The following is an 18771-nucleotide window of genomic DNA, read 5'->3' as shown; positions in this document are numbered from 1 at the left end:
ATTTTTGAAGATATTTTGCATCTTAATAGTTTGAACCTTTATTTTTCACTTGGGAAAACACTTCAGGATTTCTTAACCAAATATATTCAAAAGGCCTATTTTTCAATCTATATGCATTCTGATTCAAAATTTTTAACGCAATACCTGTCTCAGAAAGTGAACGACCTTTAAAGTAAACTAAAATTGATTTAAAAAAAGTATTTTCAGACCACTGTAAAACAAGAAAGTTTATCGGACATACATGCTGAAAATGAATTGAATATAACTCGTAAGATGACATAATAGTAATAATAATTTTTCAACTTTTTCAGCTTTTTCAAATTTTTCAGCTTTTTCAAAAGTTTTTGCCGCGAACGCACGAGTTTTTGACTTCTCTTCAAGAATATCAATTAAAAAACGGAAACAACGATCAAAAATATCGAAAAAATTATTACAAATAAGTTTGAAGAACAAAGAACAACTTTGCTTAAAGAAACAGAAAGGTTTTTAAAAAACCAAGAAAAGAACACACAAATAGTGAGTGGAAATATAAAAATAATTACTGATTGACTCGATAAAACAGAAAATGAATTAAATGTAAACAAAGTAAATATTCGAAATATTGAAAAAGACATAAACGATGTGAAAAAAAGTCTCAACTTTCAAGACAAAAAAATAAAGGAAGAATTAACGCAAATAAGGAAGAAACATGCAGTGGCCTACCTAGTGTAAATAGCGCCTGCAGCAAACACCGATCTCGCGCCCCTTCTCCCCCACATAAAGTGCTTAATTACAATTTTTTAATAAATGATGACATAAACTTTTAATAAAACTTTATTATTCATTATAAATAAACAATTTGTTTATGTAACATATATTACAAATTTATATTTCTAGCTTTAACTGCTGCAAATTTCTTAATAACATTGTCAAAATCAATTTCTTCGGTAATTTCTCGCTCTATGCTTAGTAAAGCGAGATCACAGAGACGGCTTTGGCCTATCGAAGCTCTCAAGTAAGAGTTAATCAGTTTAAGCTTACTGAATGATCTTTCACAACTAGCTACAGGTACAGCTATTGTTAGCAATATTTGCAATGCTATACGCATATTAGGGAAAACGTTTTTGTCTCCATATTTAACTATAAATATAAGTAGTTGTTCGGGATTTGATATTTTTTCCTTACGGCTAGTAAGCAGCATTCTACAGCCCCAAATTTCTTCGTGCAGTTCTCGTCCATCCACATCAGAACTGTAGATTTCGCCAAATTTTTTACATTGATCTTTTAAGTGATTAATTTCCGTATTGAAGCACAACCATTCCACATCAACAAGAAATCCAAGTTTTTCATCAATTTCCATTAATCGAACGCTTCTTGTTTTCAATTCATTGAAAAGACGGTCGACAGTCCCTTTTATTACCCTTTCCATTTTTTCTTTTGCTGTTAACCCAACATCTCTAGACATTTCACCATCCATTCTATTTTTTCTTCTATGGCGTCTTTCAAATTCAACACCCCATTCGTTGCAAATTTGAAGTCCTTCTTTATTGAGTCATTAACTAAGATTTCTCTCTCACTTTGGAAATAATCTTGGAGCGATTTCAAATCTAAAGCTGCATTATGAAAGTTCATTTTAGGGTCACGCAACCTCTTTTGAACACGGTCAATTCAGCCAAGAATCTTGTTCCAAAACCCTAGCAATGTGAGGAAGTCATACGTTAAAATTCTATTATAAAGCTGCTTTGCATCGCTTTTCGTTTCATTTGACGCGCTTTCGTCTACCATTAAGTTCTGAAGAACTTCCACTATTTCATCAAGGTAGGTGTGTACAGGTTTTACTGATTCTGTTTTGGCGCTCCATCTGGTATCGGAATCGGACTTCAAAGTAATAGGCACAGCATCTTCAAGTTTTTGCCATCTTTGTGTTGATCTTGAGAAAAAAACGTAAAGCGTATCGATGGTTCAAAAAAAAGTAACCATCATTACTTCTTCTTTAGCCGCATGTACGCCTACCAAATTAAGACTATGATTGTCACAATTGACAAATATGGTAAGGTTGTTTTTTTCCTTTATTCTTTCATGCACACCACTCTTGTGGCCAGCCATAACAGCAGCATTGTCATTGCATTGTGACCTGCAATTTTCTTCATTCATATCATCTTTTTCTAATTGCTCCAATATTGTTTGGGCTAAGCTAGCTGCATCCTTATCGCTGAGTTGGATAAAGCCAAGGAAAGATTCTTTTATATGTACTGTTTTTTTCTCGAAATCGATCTCGACATACCCAACTACCTCAGAAATTTGTTAGCAATGGGCTAAATCTGGAGTTGAGTCAAACATTAGCCCATAATACTTTGTTTTATGTATCTTTTCAAGTCTGTTTTTTTTTGTTAGTTTCATTAAAAGTGCATAAGTTGCACACACTTGCGCAAGTTGCACACTTGAGGCTGCGGAAAAACGCCACCTTACAACATAAACTAATAAAGTTTTAATGTTTATTTTAAAACTTTAAACTACTTTAAAGTTTTTTTTAAATCTTAATTTATTTTATACAATTCTCGCTTATTGTATCGCAACCAAGCCGCGTTTGCGCCCCTTTTAGGTTGGTGCCCATGGCACGTGCCCTGCCTGCCCTACCCTAGATACGCCACTGGAAATATGATCTTGAAATTAAAAATATAAATAAAAAAAATACTGACTTATTAAACCGCTCTCGTCGTAACAACATCAGAGTCGATGGTCTGAAAGATTCACCAGGAGAAAGTTGGAGTGATTGTGAGAAATCTGTGGAAAAAATATTTAAAAACAACCTTAAAATTTCAACTGAAATTATTGTGGAACGAGCGCATCGAATTGGGCTGCATAAAGAAGACAAAAAACAAAGAACTATTGTAGTGAAACTATTAAACTACCAAGATAAGATTAAAATTTTAAGTTCACTTAAAAACCTAAAAGGCAGTGGAATATATATAAATGAAGACTTTGCTAAAGAGACGATGGAAGAGAGAAAGAAACTTTGGAAAAAGGTTAAAAATCTTCGCAACCAAGATAAATACGCAAAGATTAAATTTAATAAAGTTTTTTGTCGTGAACTTGAAAAAATTAGAAAATTTTTGCGCATAATTAAGAAGAAGTTTTACTTAAGTTTAAGCGATCGAAACAAACTTAATTCTCTTAACTAATGGCTAAACAAACAATAGATTACGAAACGCAACACCTAAATGTTTTCAAATTGGCTGATAACTTTTTACTTAATAACTCTAACGATCATTAGAGTTATTATTTTCATTAAAAAAATGCAAATCTGGAGATTTGCATTTTTTTAATGAAAATAATTTTAACTCGCGATTTTTTGAATTAGAAACTTTTAAAAACGAATTAAAATCATTAAATAAAAACTTTACGATGATACACATAAATATAAGAAGCATAATTAACAATATTGACTAACTAAAACATTTTCTTCTAGAATGCAATTATTTGTTCAGTATGATTTGCTTAACTGAAACTTTGTGTTCTGACGAATCAACCAGAATAAATTAATTCCGAACTACAATCTAATATCTTATGAGCGAAAAGTTCAAAAACGAGGAGATGGAATTATGACATATTCATAATGATCTGACAACTAAAATTAGAGAAGATCTTTCGGTTTCTGATGCCGATGGTGAGGTCTTTACAATCAAAATAATAAACAAAAAATTAAAAAATTTACTGGTGCCCACCTGTTACAGACCACCTGAAGGTGATATTAAAAACTTCACATCAAATCACATAAAACAAATATTTCTAAAAAATAACAAAGAGCAAAAAATATTATTCTGTATTTGAGACATAAATATAAACTGTCTACAGTACAATGAAGATGCTGTTACCAAAACTTTTTTTGACGATATGTTTCAACGCTTCATATTTCTTATAATAAACAAACCAACCCGGGTAACATTTAATTTAAAAAATAAAAAAAAATTCGAAGAAAAATTACTACTCGAACCAAATAAAAAATGTAACTGGTGACATTAAAAAAACACGGAATACTATAAAAGAAATAACTGGGAACAAAAAAGTTAAATCAAATAGTTTACCTGCTCAAATCGTCATTGACAATACAAAGTGCAGTGACAAAAATATGATTGCTGAAAAATTCAACGATTTTTTTGTTAACATTGGCCCTAATCTTACCTCGAAAATTAAGTCTTTGAATAACTCATTTAAATTATACCTAAGTGATACCAAGAGCGAACTAAAACACAAAGAACTAACCTACCAAAAACTTAATATTGCTCTAAATTCCTTAAAATTAAATAAAACTCCAGGTATAGATGATATTTGTAGTAGGGTAGTGGCAAATGTCTTTACAACGATAAATAAACTTATATTTGAAATTTTTAAGTCTTCGATTAAAACAGGAGTTGTACCGGACAAGTTTAAAGTAGCTAAATATTGGTACTACCAATATTTAAAACAGGTGAAACATACTTAACTGATAACCTATCTCGGTACTCCCTACCTTTTCTAAGCTTCTCGAAAGAGTAATCTATAACAGATTGTATGAGTATTTAATCCAAAATAAAATTCTAAATAAAAAGCAATTCGGTTTCCAAAAATGATATTTAACTGAACACACAATCCTAGATCTAGTTAACAATATAAGCGATTCTTTTGATAAAAAACAGTATGTTCTAGACATCTTTATCCAACTATCCAACTATCAGTTGGATAGTGAGATGTCTAGAACAGTATGTTCTAGACATCTCACTATCCAACTACCCTTCCCTCACTAAAAATAGATAAGGTAAACATTGAAAGAACAAAAACATATAAATTTCGTGGGATCCTTATTGACGAAAATATATCTTGGAAAGCAAGAACAACAAAGTTCTCACGGTTTTCTATTTCCTACCAGGGTCCGTACCTATATAACAAAATAATATCAAAAAATATAGAACTTAAAGTATTAAATAATCCTGCCAACTTGAAAAATAAATTAAAACACCTCATACTTAATATCAACAACTATATCGACATGTATTAACTTAACAACAAAATTTATACAAAACAACTTAACTTAACCATAAAATTGATACTAAAATATTTATGTGTATCACTGACTGTATACTGTTTAACCACTTTTGACTATATATAAAAATGGAATAGACTTTATCTAACCATTTAAAGAGGTACTCGATGATAAGTCTTCATAGACTTCTACGAGTTTTCCTTTACAACAACATGTATATATCTGAAGTAATAAAAAAATTTCTTGTCTTTTTTTTTTTTCTTATTTTTATTCGTTTATTTTTAAAAAATACTGATAGTTTTCATGATAAGAAACACTATTAATTTACGTTATACTTAATTATACTTGTTAAACCACTTTTTATTATGATATGTTATACGTGGTAATGTTATGTTTTACTTTTTACGTTTCATTATATTATGTCATGTAGTTGTAACGTAACGATGTGTAAATTTATTGAAAAAAATATATATTTTTTGCTTGTAAAAAAACAAGAAAAGAGTATTTTTAGTATTAATTTCAAAGAATCTGTTTATTAATCTTAATCAGCGAATGTGTTGCATAAGTATTATTTAACAACAAAGTTAAAAAAAAAAAAAAAAATAGTTTCTGTTGTAAAATGATTTAAATTGTGCTTCTTTGCAAGCACTAATATACTGTACTTAAATTTTTTAAGTGCACTGAACTGCAGTTAATTTTAATTTTTTTGATTATTGGGCTTTTTTAAAAAACTTTTAAACTTAGCATCTAATTAACTCTTTTCAAAATATTATGTATAGGCTGGTTTGACGCTAAGTCATCCAATTCACCTTCAGTCTAACTTTTATCTGAATCATTCCACAAAGTCAGATTTAAAAGCTTGTGCATTATTTCGCTCGAGAATTATTTCTGAACACGAGGGTTACACATTATTCGGTAAGGAATCGTCCATAAAGTACGATGGGGGGCAGTGGGTCAATTATAAAAGTAAGAAGATACTAAATTAAGTTAAGTAAGGTAGATTATATGCATAGTTACTTTTAGGTAGGTGGAGGGTAATAAAAAAAGCGTACGACAAAATGCGAGTGGAGAAGGAGGAAAAGGGCGAAATTAAACGTACGTAATTTACGGACGACGTTTTTATTATTTTGATTTAAAAAATTCTGCGATGGAGTATAAATAAAAGTAAAAATTTTATCATTTTTTTGTTTCTCTAAAATAAACACTTGAAACTTTTTTTTAAACTCATTCAATATTTTTAAACTTTTATTTAAAAAGTTTATTAACACATTATTTACTTAACTAATATTAATATTCTTAAGTTGTAAAACTGCAAATATTTTGAAAAACATCGTAAAACCTAAACGTCTTGATTGATTATGATACAGGGAAAGTTTTCTACCACACACATTACAAATAAAATAAATATATTTTAATTATCTCTTAGATTTTTCTAGAAAAGGTTTTTTGATTTTGGTCAAATAGTTTATAAGTGTTATTTACATTTATAGGTGATTTCATTAAAATTTACTTTTTTCATTTATCATTTCTTTTTTTATTTGTCATTATTTACTTTTTAACTTGCTATAATAAAGTTGATCCTATACTAATAAAATCAAAATTTTTAAAATGCATTCATATTTTATGATTTTTTTATAAGAAATAGTATTTCATGTTTAAAGCACAGAAATGAAAAGAAAATTTTTATTTTTTTGTCAAGATTTTTGGTCCATGGACCCTAAATATAAACTACGCGCTGTGATAAACCGCCTGTTAACTAATAATGGTATAATCATGAAATTTTTACATTTTTTAACATCTGAGATTACACTCACCCTGCCAAAATCGAAATTAAACCTGTTTAAGGTTTAAAAAAAGCTCTAAAAAGGCCTAGAACCTAGGTAAGGTGAATGTACATTTATATAATGAACAAGTATTAAAAAACCTCAACACAATCAGCCAGCGTGCAAGAAACTTATATATGGAAAAAAACAATAGTTAAAATTTTTTAAGAAAATTTTTTTTTTGTAAGTACATGAAAAGGTCAGAAAATTATTAAAAAACAATACATCTTGAGCATTATTGAAAATACAGAAGGAAAAAAAAATGTGAAAACTCTTACATTTGAAAAACATTTAACCAAAATAGAATCAATCAATAATTAAAAGCTCGAATATTAAAAGACAATATACAATAACTACGTTAAAAAATACAACAACCACCTTTATATTTTTTACTTTAACTATATTTTTGAAATAACCCAACAGCCAACATATTTCCTGAGTCACTAGAAATAACGGTGACAACACCCTTAAATGAAGAATGACTCCTTTTTGCCAAGTTTCATCACAGGAAACAACAACATCAGCTACTACATTAATATAAAATCATTTTGTTGTATATGGTTGTTATAAAATCATTTTGTTGTATATGGTATATGGTTAAGATATCGAAATTCATTTGTTACATTTTTCATTTTCACGTCAGCTACACTTTGGCATATGATATGATTTTTATATTGAATACTACTATACGCTTTTATGTTCATAGGAGGAGGTAAGTTAATTAGACCACAAAATTATTGTAAATCAGAATGACTTTTTCCTATCTCTGGTGACATTCCTGGACCTTGCTTTTAAATCTCTTTGCTAGTATAAAAAGACTACCTTCAATTGCACAAAGGTGCTGTACAAGAAATGCTTAAAAACACAGTCAATCCTTTTTTTTTTTTTGATAAATCAGTTGAGGTTTCAATTGAATTATTAAAGCATTGAGGACAATGTCCAATCGAAGTAACAATTGGTTTTAAAATTTCTATGTCAATAATTATAAAGCATAAAGGCAATTTTTGCATTACTATTATTAATTCTATGTAACTTTTTTGAAGATGATGATGTCAAGATTTTTGATTGAGTTAAGTAAGTGATTTTCGATTAAGAAGTCAAATTATTGCCGATTGTTGATGCTGAGGAAAATTGATTTCCTCTCAAATATAATTTTTGAATATCCTATTACCGGTGGACGTGTATTTCAGACCCCACCCCCTCCCTTTGGTAAGTCCGTAAAAAACGAGTCACGTTTTACGCATAACATTTATTGAAAATTATGCTCTTACCCTGAATCCAAAAATAAAGTTTATTATATTGAAAGCCATACCCAAACCAAACTCTAAACCAAACCCGGAGCCTGACCATAATTTTCAGGGTTAGGGTTTGGTTAGGATATGGTTTTCAACAATACTCGTTTCGTATAAGACTTTTTTACAGACTTACTAAAGGAAGTGCTGAAATACATGTCCGCCCTATTACCACCTGCTTTCCTTCTTAAATTTGAATCATATTTATTTTTTCCCATAAGGGGCCATCCATAAAGTACGTACGCAGTAAAAGTACTGATTTTGAACCCCCCCCCCTCCCCCATGTACGCACTTTTACGATTTTGACGACCCCCCCTTCCTTGTGTACGTACGCATTATTTATTCCAAAATAAAGCCCCCCTTTCCTGAATGCATAATTTTTTTATTTATTTATTTAGGTGCTCTAAGAAGTCTTAATGGTCTTATCACAGAGCACCGCCACAAGAAGATATCATTTATTAAGTTAGCTCTCAGTTTCCAACTTCACCGATAACGTTTATTTGCTTCGAGCGTGGATCGAACCCCCAACCCTTGGGTTACGAGTCAAACGCTCTAACCACTGCGCCACGGCTGCTATAAAACATTAAAAACCAAAAAATATCTAGTTATTTCGACATTTCTCTGTACTTAATTGAAAACCGGGAAGTTAATAATAAAAATAAAAAATAATATTATAAAAAAGGATTCTTGCGAGTATGTTATATATTATATTTCCACAAATGGTGACTTGAATATTATCAAATACAAGCATGAACTTAGCTTCCACGCTTTTATCGACAACCTCCTCACTGACATTTTAACTTTTATCAATATATTCACTTTCACTTACACTCTCCTCACTCTCCAATTCATTCGTTTTTGTTTTTTTTTATGTGCTTTTTTATGCCGTTTCATTGCAGCCTCACTTGGCCAGTATTTATTGCAGTTAACGCAAACTCCGTTTGATAGTTTTTTTTTCATCGATGGGCAATACAGATCAATTGGTATTATTTTGTATTTTAATCCTTCTGTAGTTATATCATGTAGCAAAAGGCGATGTGTCAGTGGTGCAAATGTTGATTGGTTTGATACGTTTTTAAAATATGTAGACGGCTCTATTGCTTTATAACCATTCTCGCAGTATTCGTAAATGGCTGGAAATGGAATGAAACGTTGGGGGAGGTTTTTCTTCCAGTTTGTTTGAAATGGTGTGCAGCATGACTTGTCTTGGCATTTTACGATTTGAAGGCTATATCGCGATTGCTGACAATGTTTTTCTACCCAAACAGGATCATGAGTAGGTGGTTCATGTGCTTTTCCAACTGGTACAGCTTGCCAATGAACAGGATACCCATCAATGACTGTTTTCTCCCAAACTTGGGCTAAAACGGTAGCCGCTTTGTGAAAGTTCTCTAGCTCCAAATTTTGGTCGATTGTTTTTCCTGAAGAATCAAGGTGGTTGCTCTATAGTCGTACGATATAATTTGATTTATAATTTGGTTGAACTCAATGTATAGAAAATGTTTTAAAATATTACAGAAATTAGCTTACCAAGTTCAATGCTTGCAGGCTCTATCGTAGTTGCATTTAGAGAACTTGGTGTTTCATTTGATAAAGACGGCATTGGATGAATATCTTTTTTTTTTTGCTAGGTGGTGAAAAGGCATTTCCCCAGAATGACATAATTGATCCTTTCGATTTTGTTGCTTTCACTTTTAACTCCTTTACTTTTTTTTCATACAAGGATTGATCATTTTTTACTACATTCCACAACTCCTGTGCGTGCTGATATTGCTTTTGTTTTTCAAGCGTTGAACACGCTTTTTTATACAACTCAATTGAAGATATTTTTCTACAAATGAAAATATTCTCTACAAATCCGTGCAGCATCTTGGTAATAATAAATATATATTTTTTTCTTTCTTATTTGGTGTTTTCAGTTTTCGAAAAGAATGAAAAAGTTTTTATTGTTATCGTTTTGCTGTTAACTCAAATTAATTGCTCTTGCTTGCATAATAAAAGTATTGGTTTCTATCTGCATTTAAACAACTATTTTTTACAATTATAGTCATCGCTTTTTTAAGAGAAAAGTATTTTTGCCTTAAAACCCTCTTTTAAATTCTTAAAATTCATATAAAAAGGGGGCTTTAAATTCATTTAATGAACTAAACACCCCAATCTTAAAAGCAATTTTATCATAATATTAGCTTATTTTTTATTATATTTAAAAATAAAAATATTAAATTCATTTAAGAAAAATGAACCACGTTGCGTAATTAAAAATAAAATGCTTTATTTAACCTCTTTTTGCTTCTCATCTCGCTTCCAATCAAATTACATTGCAAAAAATAAATAACATTATTTGGAATAATTATCTCTCGATTTCTTTTTTCTCTTATTATTTATAAAGAGATATAAAAAAGAGCTGTGACCGAATTTAGAAAAAGAAAAAATATTACTGATTTTTTATAGGAGAGATAGTCAAACCGCGTACGTACTCACTGTCTTTAACACCCCTCACCCCTTGTACGCATTCATACGCTTTTTATTCATCCTCTCCCCCCCCCCCCCCCATACCTGCGTACGTGCTTTATGGATGGCCCCTAATAAAAAAAGCACGAGGCAAATAAAGTAAAACACAATAAAGTAAAACAGCAATGTAGATTATTTTCCTTCATTTGGTCTTCGCCTGACATCTAATTAGACTTAACAAACAGTCAAGAATCTAAAGTTAAAAACCTCGTACTTCTGTATTTAAATAATCATTTTGCAGAAGCGTTTATTGATGAGTTCCGCCACTTTTCGTCTGTTCGACGCCATCTACTGACAAATGATCGGCCCTTAGATCTTCTGAATAGTATTGATGCAAAGGGATTTGAAGGAAATTTCCCCCGATATGCATTTGTCTTCGTATCTTTCTACTTTGACAGCATCTGTGGCTGAAGGCGCTAGATTTTTTAGCAAATTAGCTCTTGTCAAGAACTCTCTAAGAGCTACAACGGGACAGGCTTGTCTTAACGATTGTCTTATACTTTCTTAAAGAAACAGATCTTGTAAAGAAAGTTAATTACGATGCTGTAACTTTCAACTTTGCTGCTATAAAAGCTTGTAAAGTCTTGGTATAACGTCAGAAAAACTTGATACCAAACCCAAAAATGTTTTTTTTCTTTTTTGTGTTTAATTGTTTGGTTCGCTAACTGTCTTAAATACAGAATTTTTAAAATATTTTGTAAGTACTAGAAATAATAGCTTTATTTTCCTTATTATTATTATTTTGGTGGTGGTTAAGAGAAGGGTGGGGGGGGGGGCATCCAGTTAACTTTTTTTATAATATACCCCGGGCATCATAAAGTCTCTGTGCGCCCCTGTGTAAACATAATAATTGTTCTTTAAAAATTATGGTAAAATTTTTAACTTTACTGCAAAACTTGCTATTTTAGAGCATTTTAAAATTCATTTGCTAAATTAATCTATACATATTTGGAATGTAGAATGTTTGGGTTTCAAGAACATGTAATTTTTGAAAAATCGACTTTTTTGATTTTTTTAATTATAGGACCACCATAACATAATTGGTTAGATAGAAAAATAGAAAGTGTAAAACACTTTTACAAGTAAATTCAAAATAGCAACAATAACACAAAGTTGATCTGATAAAACATTTCGTATGATGGCTTGTTGCAATGTTATTTAGATTTATTATATTTCGACAAATTTCTTAACAGGAGACATTAAAGAAATAGCGATATCTGGTTTTGAATGCCTATTATTTAAGAGCTAACTAAGTTTATCAAATGGTTGCTTTGGGGTTGCTTTGATTATGTGATTCCCAAGAACCATAAGGTGTTTGAGTACCAATCATTTTTGAAAAAAAATGTTGAAAAATAAATTCTACGATCTTTTTTATTACGTTTAACTATTTTTTATTTAAAATTACATTTAATTATTCAATATACAAAAAATTGAAAAATTTCTTTTTTAACCAAAATAATACCAGGACATACCTTAACATAAATACGCAAAATAGATACTCTTTTTTTTTACGGATTTTTGAGTGTACCCTATTAAGAAATCACTAGTATTTCCAATAAATATCAAGTTACATTAGCCAGAGGCGAACCCAGCATTTTTTGCAACTTAAAATTCATCTATTCATAGATAAATTTTAAGTTTTGTAGTAAAATATTTCTGTATTCAAAAATTTCGACTATATAAAATTTGAACCCCCTCATTTGAGGGGGTTACAAATTTTATATGGTCCTAATTTTAAACGCTGTGAGATTATTGCTCTCTTTATATGAAAAACTCCATCATCTGCAAAGAATTTCAATTTTGCTTCAACAACTTTAATAAACAACTGTAAAACTTTTGTATCAATTTCTTTTAGTTCAAATTTGATGCTTTTAGTCAACACTTTCTCCGTTGAAGGTTGCAGGCCATCTTTATTTGTTAAACCTTTGATTCAAATACCTTCAAAAGCTCTTAATCAGTTGTGCTTGAGGCACATATAGTTTGGATTCCCTATTAACATGCTGACATGTTCCAACAAGGCAAACATTTTCTGGATATATTTCTTTGGTGTATGAGTAGTGTCTAGTATCACCTGCAAAACAAAAGCATTTTTCAACATTGATAACCAAAAGTAATTTTTTGTTAAAGAGCTTAAAGTTTTCTTAGTTTTTTGCTTTATATATTCACACACACGCACACACACACACGCACATACACACACACAAACACACACACAGATATATATATATATATATATATATATATATATATATATATATATATATATATATATATATATATATATATATATATATATATATATATATATATATATATATATATATATATATATATATATATATATATATACATATATATACTACTTTATATTTTTTACGAAAAAAAAACACAAAAAAACTAATAGTTCTTGACCACAACTCTCAACTGGAGAAGCGCAGTCAAGCAAGGTTCAGAAGCCAATAAAGCTATTATCACAGAAATTAACAAAAATGCTAAAGTTGCAGAAACAAAATCTAAAAGAGCTGTTGTTGCCGGCTTTCCAAAGGCTCTCTTCTTACAATAATCACAGGCAAATTTCAGTCAAAAGTATGCTCAAAAAACTTAACTATAATGTCGCTTTTAAAGTTATTAAGCACTTCTCAACTTATTCATCAAAAAAGTTCAACAATACCACCAGTTTAACTACAATAACAACTGAACCAAATAAATTAATAATCATTGAGTTTGACTCAAATGAGCACCGCAATCTTTTATCTAATACAAAACGACTCGCGTCAATAGATGAATTAAAATCTGTCTACATTCGTCCAGGCCGTACACTCCTCGAACAAGAAACATTTAACAAAAAGCGTGCTACAGAAAATGCAGTATTATTGGCAAAAGATTTACTTGATAAACCCATTCGGTTTGTCATCCCCAGCAAAACAATCAAATGCATTAACACATCCAAAACACTCAACATCAATGGAAGAGAGAAAAGCCCATTTCTCAAATGGAAATCAACGACTGAGGTCGTTCTGTTGCGCTCAGGAATTTACGAGTTCAGTATCCTTTAATAAGGCCAGCTCTTCCATTAAACGACTTCATCTTTCGTGCTTCTACATCAATGCAACCTCCCTCAATCCATTAAAACTCATTGAACACTTTTTACTTGCAGAAAATAGCTCTTTTGACATTATTTTTATCACCGAGGCATGGTTTAATGACCAATCAATTCCCTCTCTCCCAAACTACAACCTCTATCGTTCAGACTGTCTAAACAAAATCAGAGGAAGCGTAGCTATTTAGACAAACAATAGTATTATATCAAACCAACTAGAGGAATCCCTACTACACAAAGATATTGTTCGTTACTATTCAGAACAATTATGGGTCAAACTAAAGCTTCTGAACAAAACTCTGCATTTACAGACCTCTATCCTTGAAGGTATCGAAGCCTTTTCAGAGATTTCAAAGATCTCATAGATTTCAAGTGCTATTTTCCATGCCAAAACATCAGTTTCGAACAAAAAATACAATGGTACCATCATTGCCGGTGATTTCAATTTTTAAAAGATTACATAGACTACTTATTCAGTCTTCTCCTCTAATAAAATTAGTCTTGGTTCTTTATTTGTCTTTCTTTTTCAAGATTGTTATCTTCACTAAATTTTTTTTAATTATTTTTAAAATTTTTTATAATTTTGCTGATAATTTTAATGGACTGTCTGATGTTTAAGGGTCTTGTACTTATTTTTTTAATTTTTCAAAATTTAAACTCAAAATTTTTTAAAATCCAGGATTGTTTTATTATATAGGTCCTTGACCTTGGCCTCGTCCTTGCCTTAAAGCCAAAAATTAAAGCCTTGGCCTTGGTATTGGACTTGAAACTGTTGGCCTTGGCCTTATTCTTGGTTTTGAAAGGTGAGTCGGTGGTTTTTTTCATTTAATCTGACGGTTTTTTGCATTTAATCTGTCGTTTTTTCTTTATCGTGATAAATAGTTTTACTGTTATTGCTTTATTTAATTTAACTTCCTTATATACAATTTAAGCCCGTTTTTTCTTTAATTTCTTAAAACTCTAAAACAAATAACACACAAAGACAATATTCAGAAATTAATGTTGAAGTAAGAAATTTGAACATAATATTGTAATTAACGAAGGAAAAAGTGTTGAAGAAGTATTTGAACTTGTGCATAGAAGTGAGACTTTAATACGACGCTTGGTCCATCGATATTTATCAACAGGTAATATCAATCCTTGTATTGGTTGAGGTGGTTTCAACAGTCAGGTTGTACTAAGGAAATCAAAAATAAGTTACATGAGATAAATGGAGATAACAGAAACTATAATCTACATGAGATAAAATTATTAGAATAAGGTAGAATGGGGAGTTGATGTCAATGTTTCTATATTTTGGCGATGGTTAAAAATGTGAAATTTTACATATAAAATTTTAAAACCCATTAGTGAAAGACGCAATACTGCAGAGGTAAATAAAGAAAGGAAAAAAAAATATTTCATGGTATTTAAACTTGACATTGCAACAATGCTACAAAAATATCATTTATATCAATAAAAGTCTGTTCAACCTTTATATGGTAAGTAACCACGGATACAGTCTCCGAGGAATGACCCTAAATCAATGTGCAATGGCGTCCCAAAGAGAATGGCATGGAGGGGGGGGGGGGTGAAATATGGCGTTTTGCCGACTAGATTTACATTTTTTTAGAAAAAGACTAGAAAAAAAAGGTCCTTGTTTTAAATATTTGCCGACTGAAAGTCTATATTTGCCAACAAGGTAGATATAGCCGATATTTGCCGACAGGTTTTTTATAGTCGGGGGTTCGACACCCCCTACTACAAGAGGACAAATAGCTCCGATAAGAAATAATGGTTTATTAGAACGAATGAGGACCGTTTGTGAGCACATTACTGAATATGATCTTTCAAACATCGCGAGACACTGCGAATCTTTTCTTACGCAACGTGTTAATATTATTATTATTATTATTATTATTATTATTATTATTATTATCATTATTATTATTATTATTATTATTATTCAATGCTATTGTTTTATACTATTTGTTACACATCTAAATTTATTTTTAACGGGAATATGTTGAATACTTTTTTATTACTAATCATTTAAGCGGTTCATAACATGCATTATAAAATTGATATAAATTTTAAAACCGCCAGATTGAATGCAAAAATCCGCCAGATTAAATGCAAAAAACCCCCAGATTAAATGCAAAAAACCGCCAGATCCGTGCAAAAAACCACCAGATTAAATGCAAAAGCAGATATCAAGTTCTGTAACAATAAATTTTAATGTGTCGTTAGCTGTTAATAATGTTGCTTCCCTTCTACAAATCATTTCAGAAAACTAAAACAATTAGCTCAAGACTTTTTGCTAAACTTTTAATTACTTCCAGCTTATCAAAGTTAACGATTTGTTATTAAAATCCATGGGTACCGAAAAAAATCCAGGGATCCCGGGAAAAAATTCCCGCGATTTTGGATTTTCGGTTTATTATTTTCCCCAAGAGTTTTCCGGGAATTGAGACCTACAGTTTTGTTAATAATTGGCCTTAACAAAAGACAAAAATTTAAGTCTTTAGTCTTGAAAATGTTTACATAGTCCTTGGCCTTATTCTTGGCCCTGACCTTAAAACTCTTGACCTTAGCCTTGTCCTTAAAACTCTTGACCTTAGCCTTGTCCTTGTATCTTTTGGCCTTGGTCTTAAAACATGTGGCCTTTGCCTTGCTAATTTTGGCCTTGTTAACAACTTTGATATATATATATATATATATATATATATATATATATATATATATATATATATATATATATATATATATATATATATATATATATATATATATATATATATATATATATATATATAAATCAAATTAGTAAAAACACTTATCTAATTTTTGATTACTTCGACACTGTGTTTCACCATCAGTAGGTTCATCAGGAAGAATCTTCCTGATGAACCTACTGATGGTGAAACACTGTCGAAGTAATCAAAAATTAGATAAGTGTTTTTACTAATTTATTATTGCTCTGTTCTTTTAGAACATTAAGCACTCTATTTGTAGAATACACTAGAATAATTTATAATTTATATATATATATATATATATATATATATATATATATATATATATATATATATACATATATATATATATATATATATATATATATATATATATATATATATATATATATATATATATATATATATATATATATATATGTATATCATAATAATAAATTTATTAAATATATAACATAAAAAATTTATTAAATATATATCATAATAATAATGAAGTCGGCAAACACATTGTAGTTGGCAGTTATATACATATATATATATATATATATATATATATATATATATATATATATATATATATATATATATATATATATATATATATATATATATATATATATATATATATATATATATATATATATATATATGTATATATATATATGTATATATATATATATATATACATATATATATATATATATATATATATATATATATATATATATATATATATATATATATATATATATATATATATATATATATATATATATATATCATAATAATAAGTTTACTTTTCAGCATTTGCTAACTTTGGATTAACAAACTTTTCAATTAGTGGTCCAACATATATACGAATCTTAAATGAGTATGATGAAGATGTTATACACTTGGTTTGGTTAGTCCAATGCAATTATCCAAATGGTAATGCCTTTTTTTGTTTTTGTTCATTTTTTTAATTTATTTTTTTATCTTAAAATTGAAGTTTGAGTGCATTTAGTTTCATTATATATAACAATGATAGTGAATACAATCCAGGGGTGCAGTTTTCAAGCTTCTATCTTGATTCAGTGGATCTAGACCATTTAAGTTTTTCACTTCAATGCTTCCAGGACTGGGGAAGCAATTTTTAGGTTTAATATTTTGTAACCCCTACAACTCATAAAATATTTTTAGAAGGATATTATTAAAATATTAGTCTTAAGGAAAAACAGGGAAGTTTTGACCACTTAGCAGGTTTTTATTAATTTAATAAAAAATATTATTAATGATTTTTTGCCAAAAACAACTAAATTTTTTTAGCATTACTAGTAATGGACAAACAAATTTTAAAAAAATGTATATAAAATATTGATTTTTGTTTAATCTATCATTGATTTAAAAGTAAGCCTCAAAGTAGTTGATTTTACCCCACCCCTGGGGTAGTTTCAACTACCCCAACCACCTAGAGGGAAAATTTTACTAACACAAAATCTTCAATATGTATATCACTATTATGCACAACATCTGTTACCTCAGGTAAATTATCCTAAGAATTCTTGTTTAATGCTATATCTTCATCGCTTATGCCTTCAGAGAGACTATCTTCATTAAATTTTCTTTTCTTTTGGTGAGAAATCTCCTGAATAATTGGGTTTGTCTTATAAGGTAGTTTTCTTTGAAAGCACTTTTTTTTCAAATTGATAACTTTTACTCTTTTTTTAATTTTTTACAAATAGAGTTTTCAAATCTTTTACTTTTCAGGAGTGTCTGAATAAATTGTTGACTTCCCTAGTTTCCTCTTTATTTTGTTTTGTCTTTAAGAAGCTTTAGGCAAGGGCCACACCTGTTCTGGAGTCAGTTTTTGTTGGAGTTATTAAAGTAGTTGCAAGAGAAATGCGTTTCATGAGTAGATAAGATTGGTAAATTATTTTGTAATAGGTACACCAGTACCTATTTCCCCTAAACCATTAGACCTACTACCCCTTCTCCCATTAGGGTGCTATCTGTGACATAACTAGGCATGAAATTTTTTTCTGTAAAAGCCAACAAGTTTAAAGGCCACCAACCTGTTATTTCAAATGGTTTAACTATATTACAGGCTGTAAAGGAGGCCAGAAATGCAAGTTTTGTTAACTGTGGAATACATTTTAAAATAATTATTTTGATACAAGCCAGTCATTATTGGCAACTGTACAATTTGATTTGAATGGTGAGAAAATGCCAACATCAAGAGGCTGTATGCGATGAGTAGTATGGGGAGGGAAACTTAGTAAACATACTCCATTCTCTTTACAAAAGAGAATTGATTTCAGTGAGCAATGAGGTT

General features: G+C 29.7%; 1 protein-coding gene across 1 annotated transcript in view; it reads left to right on the top strand.

Moving 5' to 3' along the window:
* LOC100206343 (tyrosine-protein kinase receptor torso) overlaps positions 1-18771 on the top strand; it is a 142487-nt gene that overhangs the window by 37966 nt on the left and 85750 nt on the right. The window contains exon 7 of the mRNA XM_065806074.1: positions 17265-17387. Within this exon, the coding sequence (XP_065662146.1) occupies positions 17265-17387 (123 nt within the window). The remainder of the gene's footprint in view (positions 1-17264; positions 17388-18771) is intronic.

Source organism: Hydra vulgaris, chromosome 09 (assembly GCF_038396675.1).
Source record: "Hydra vulgaris chromosome 09, alternate assembly HydraT2T_AEP".
NCBI lineage: Eukaryota > Metazoa > Cnidaria > Hydrozoa > Anthoathecata > Hydridae > Hydra > Hydra vulgaris.
Note: the sequence above shows the minus strand (reverse complement) of the source record. Positions and strands in the feature narration are given on the sequence as shown.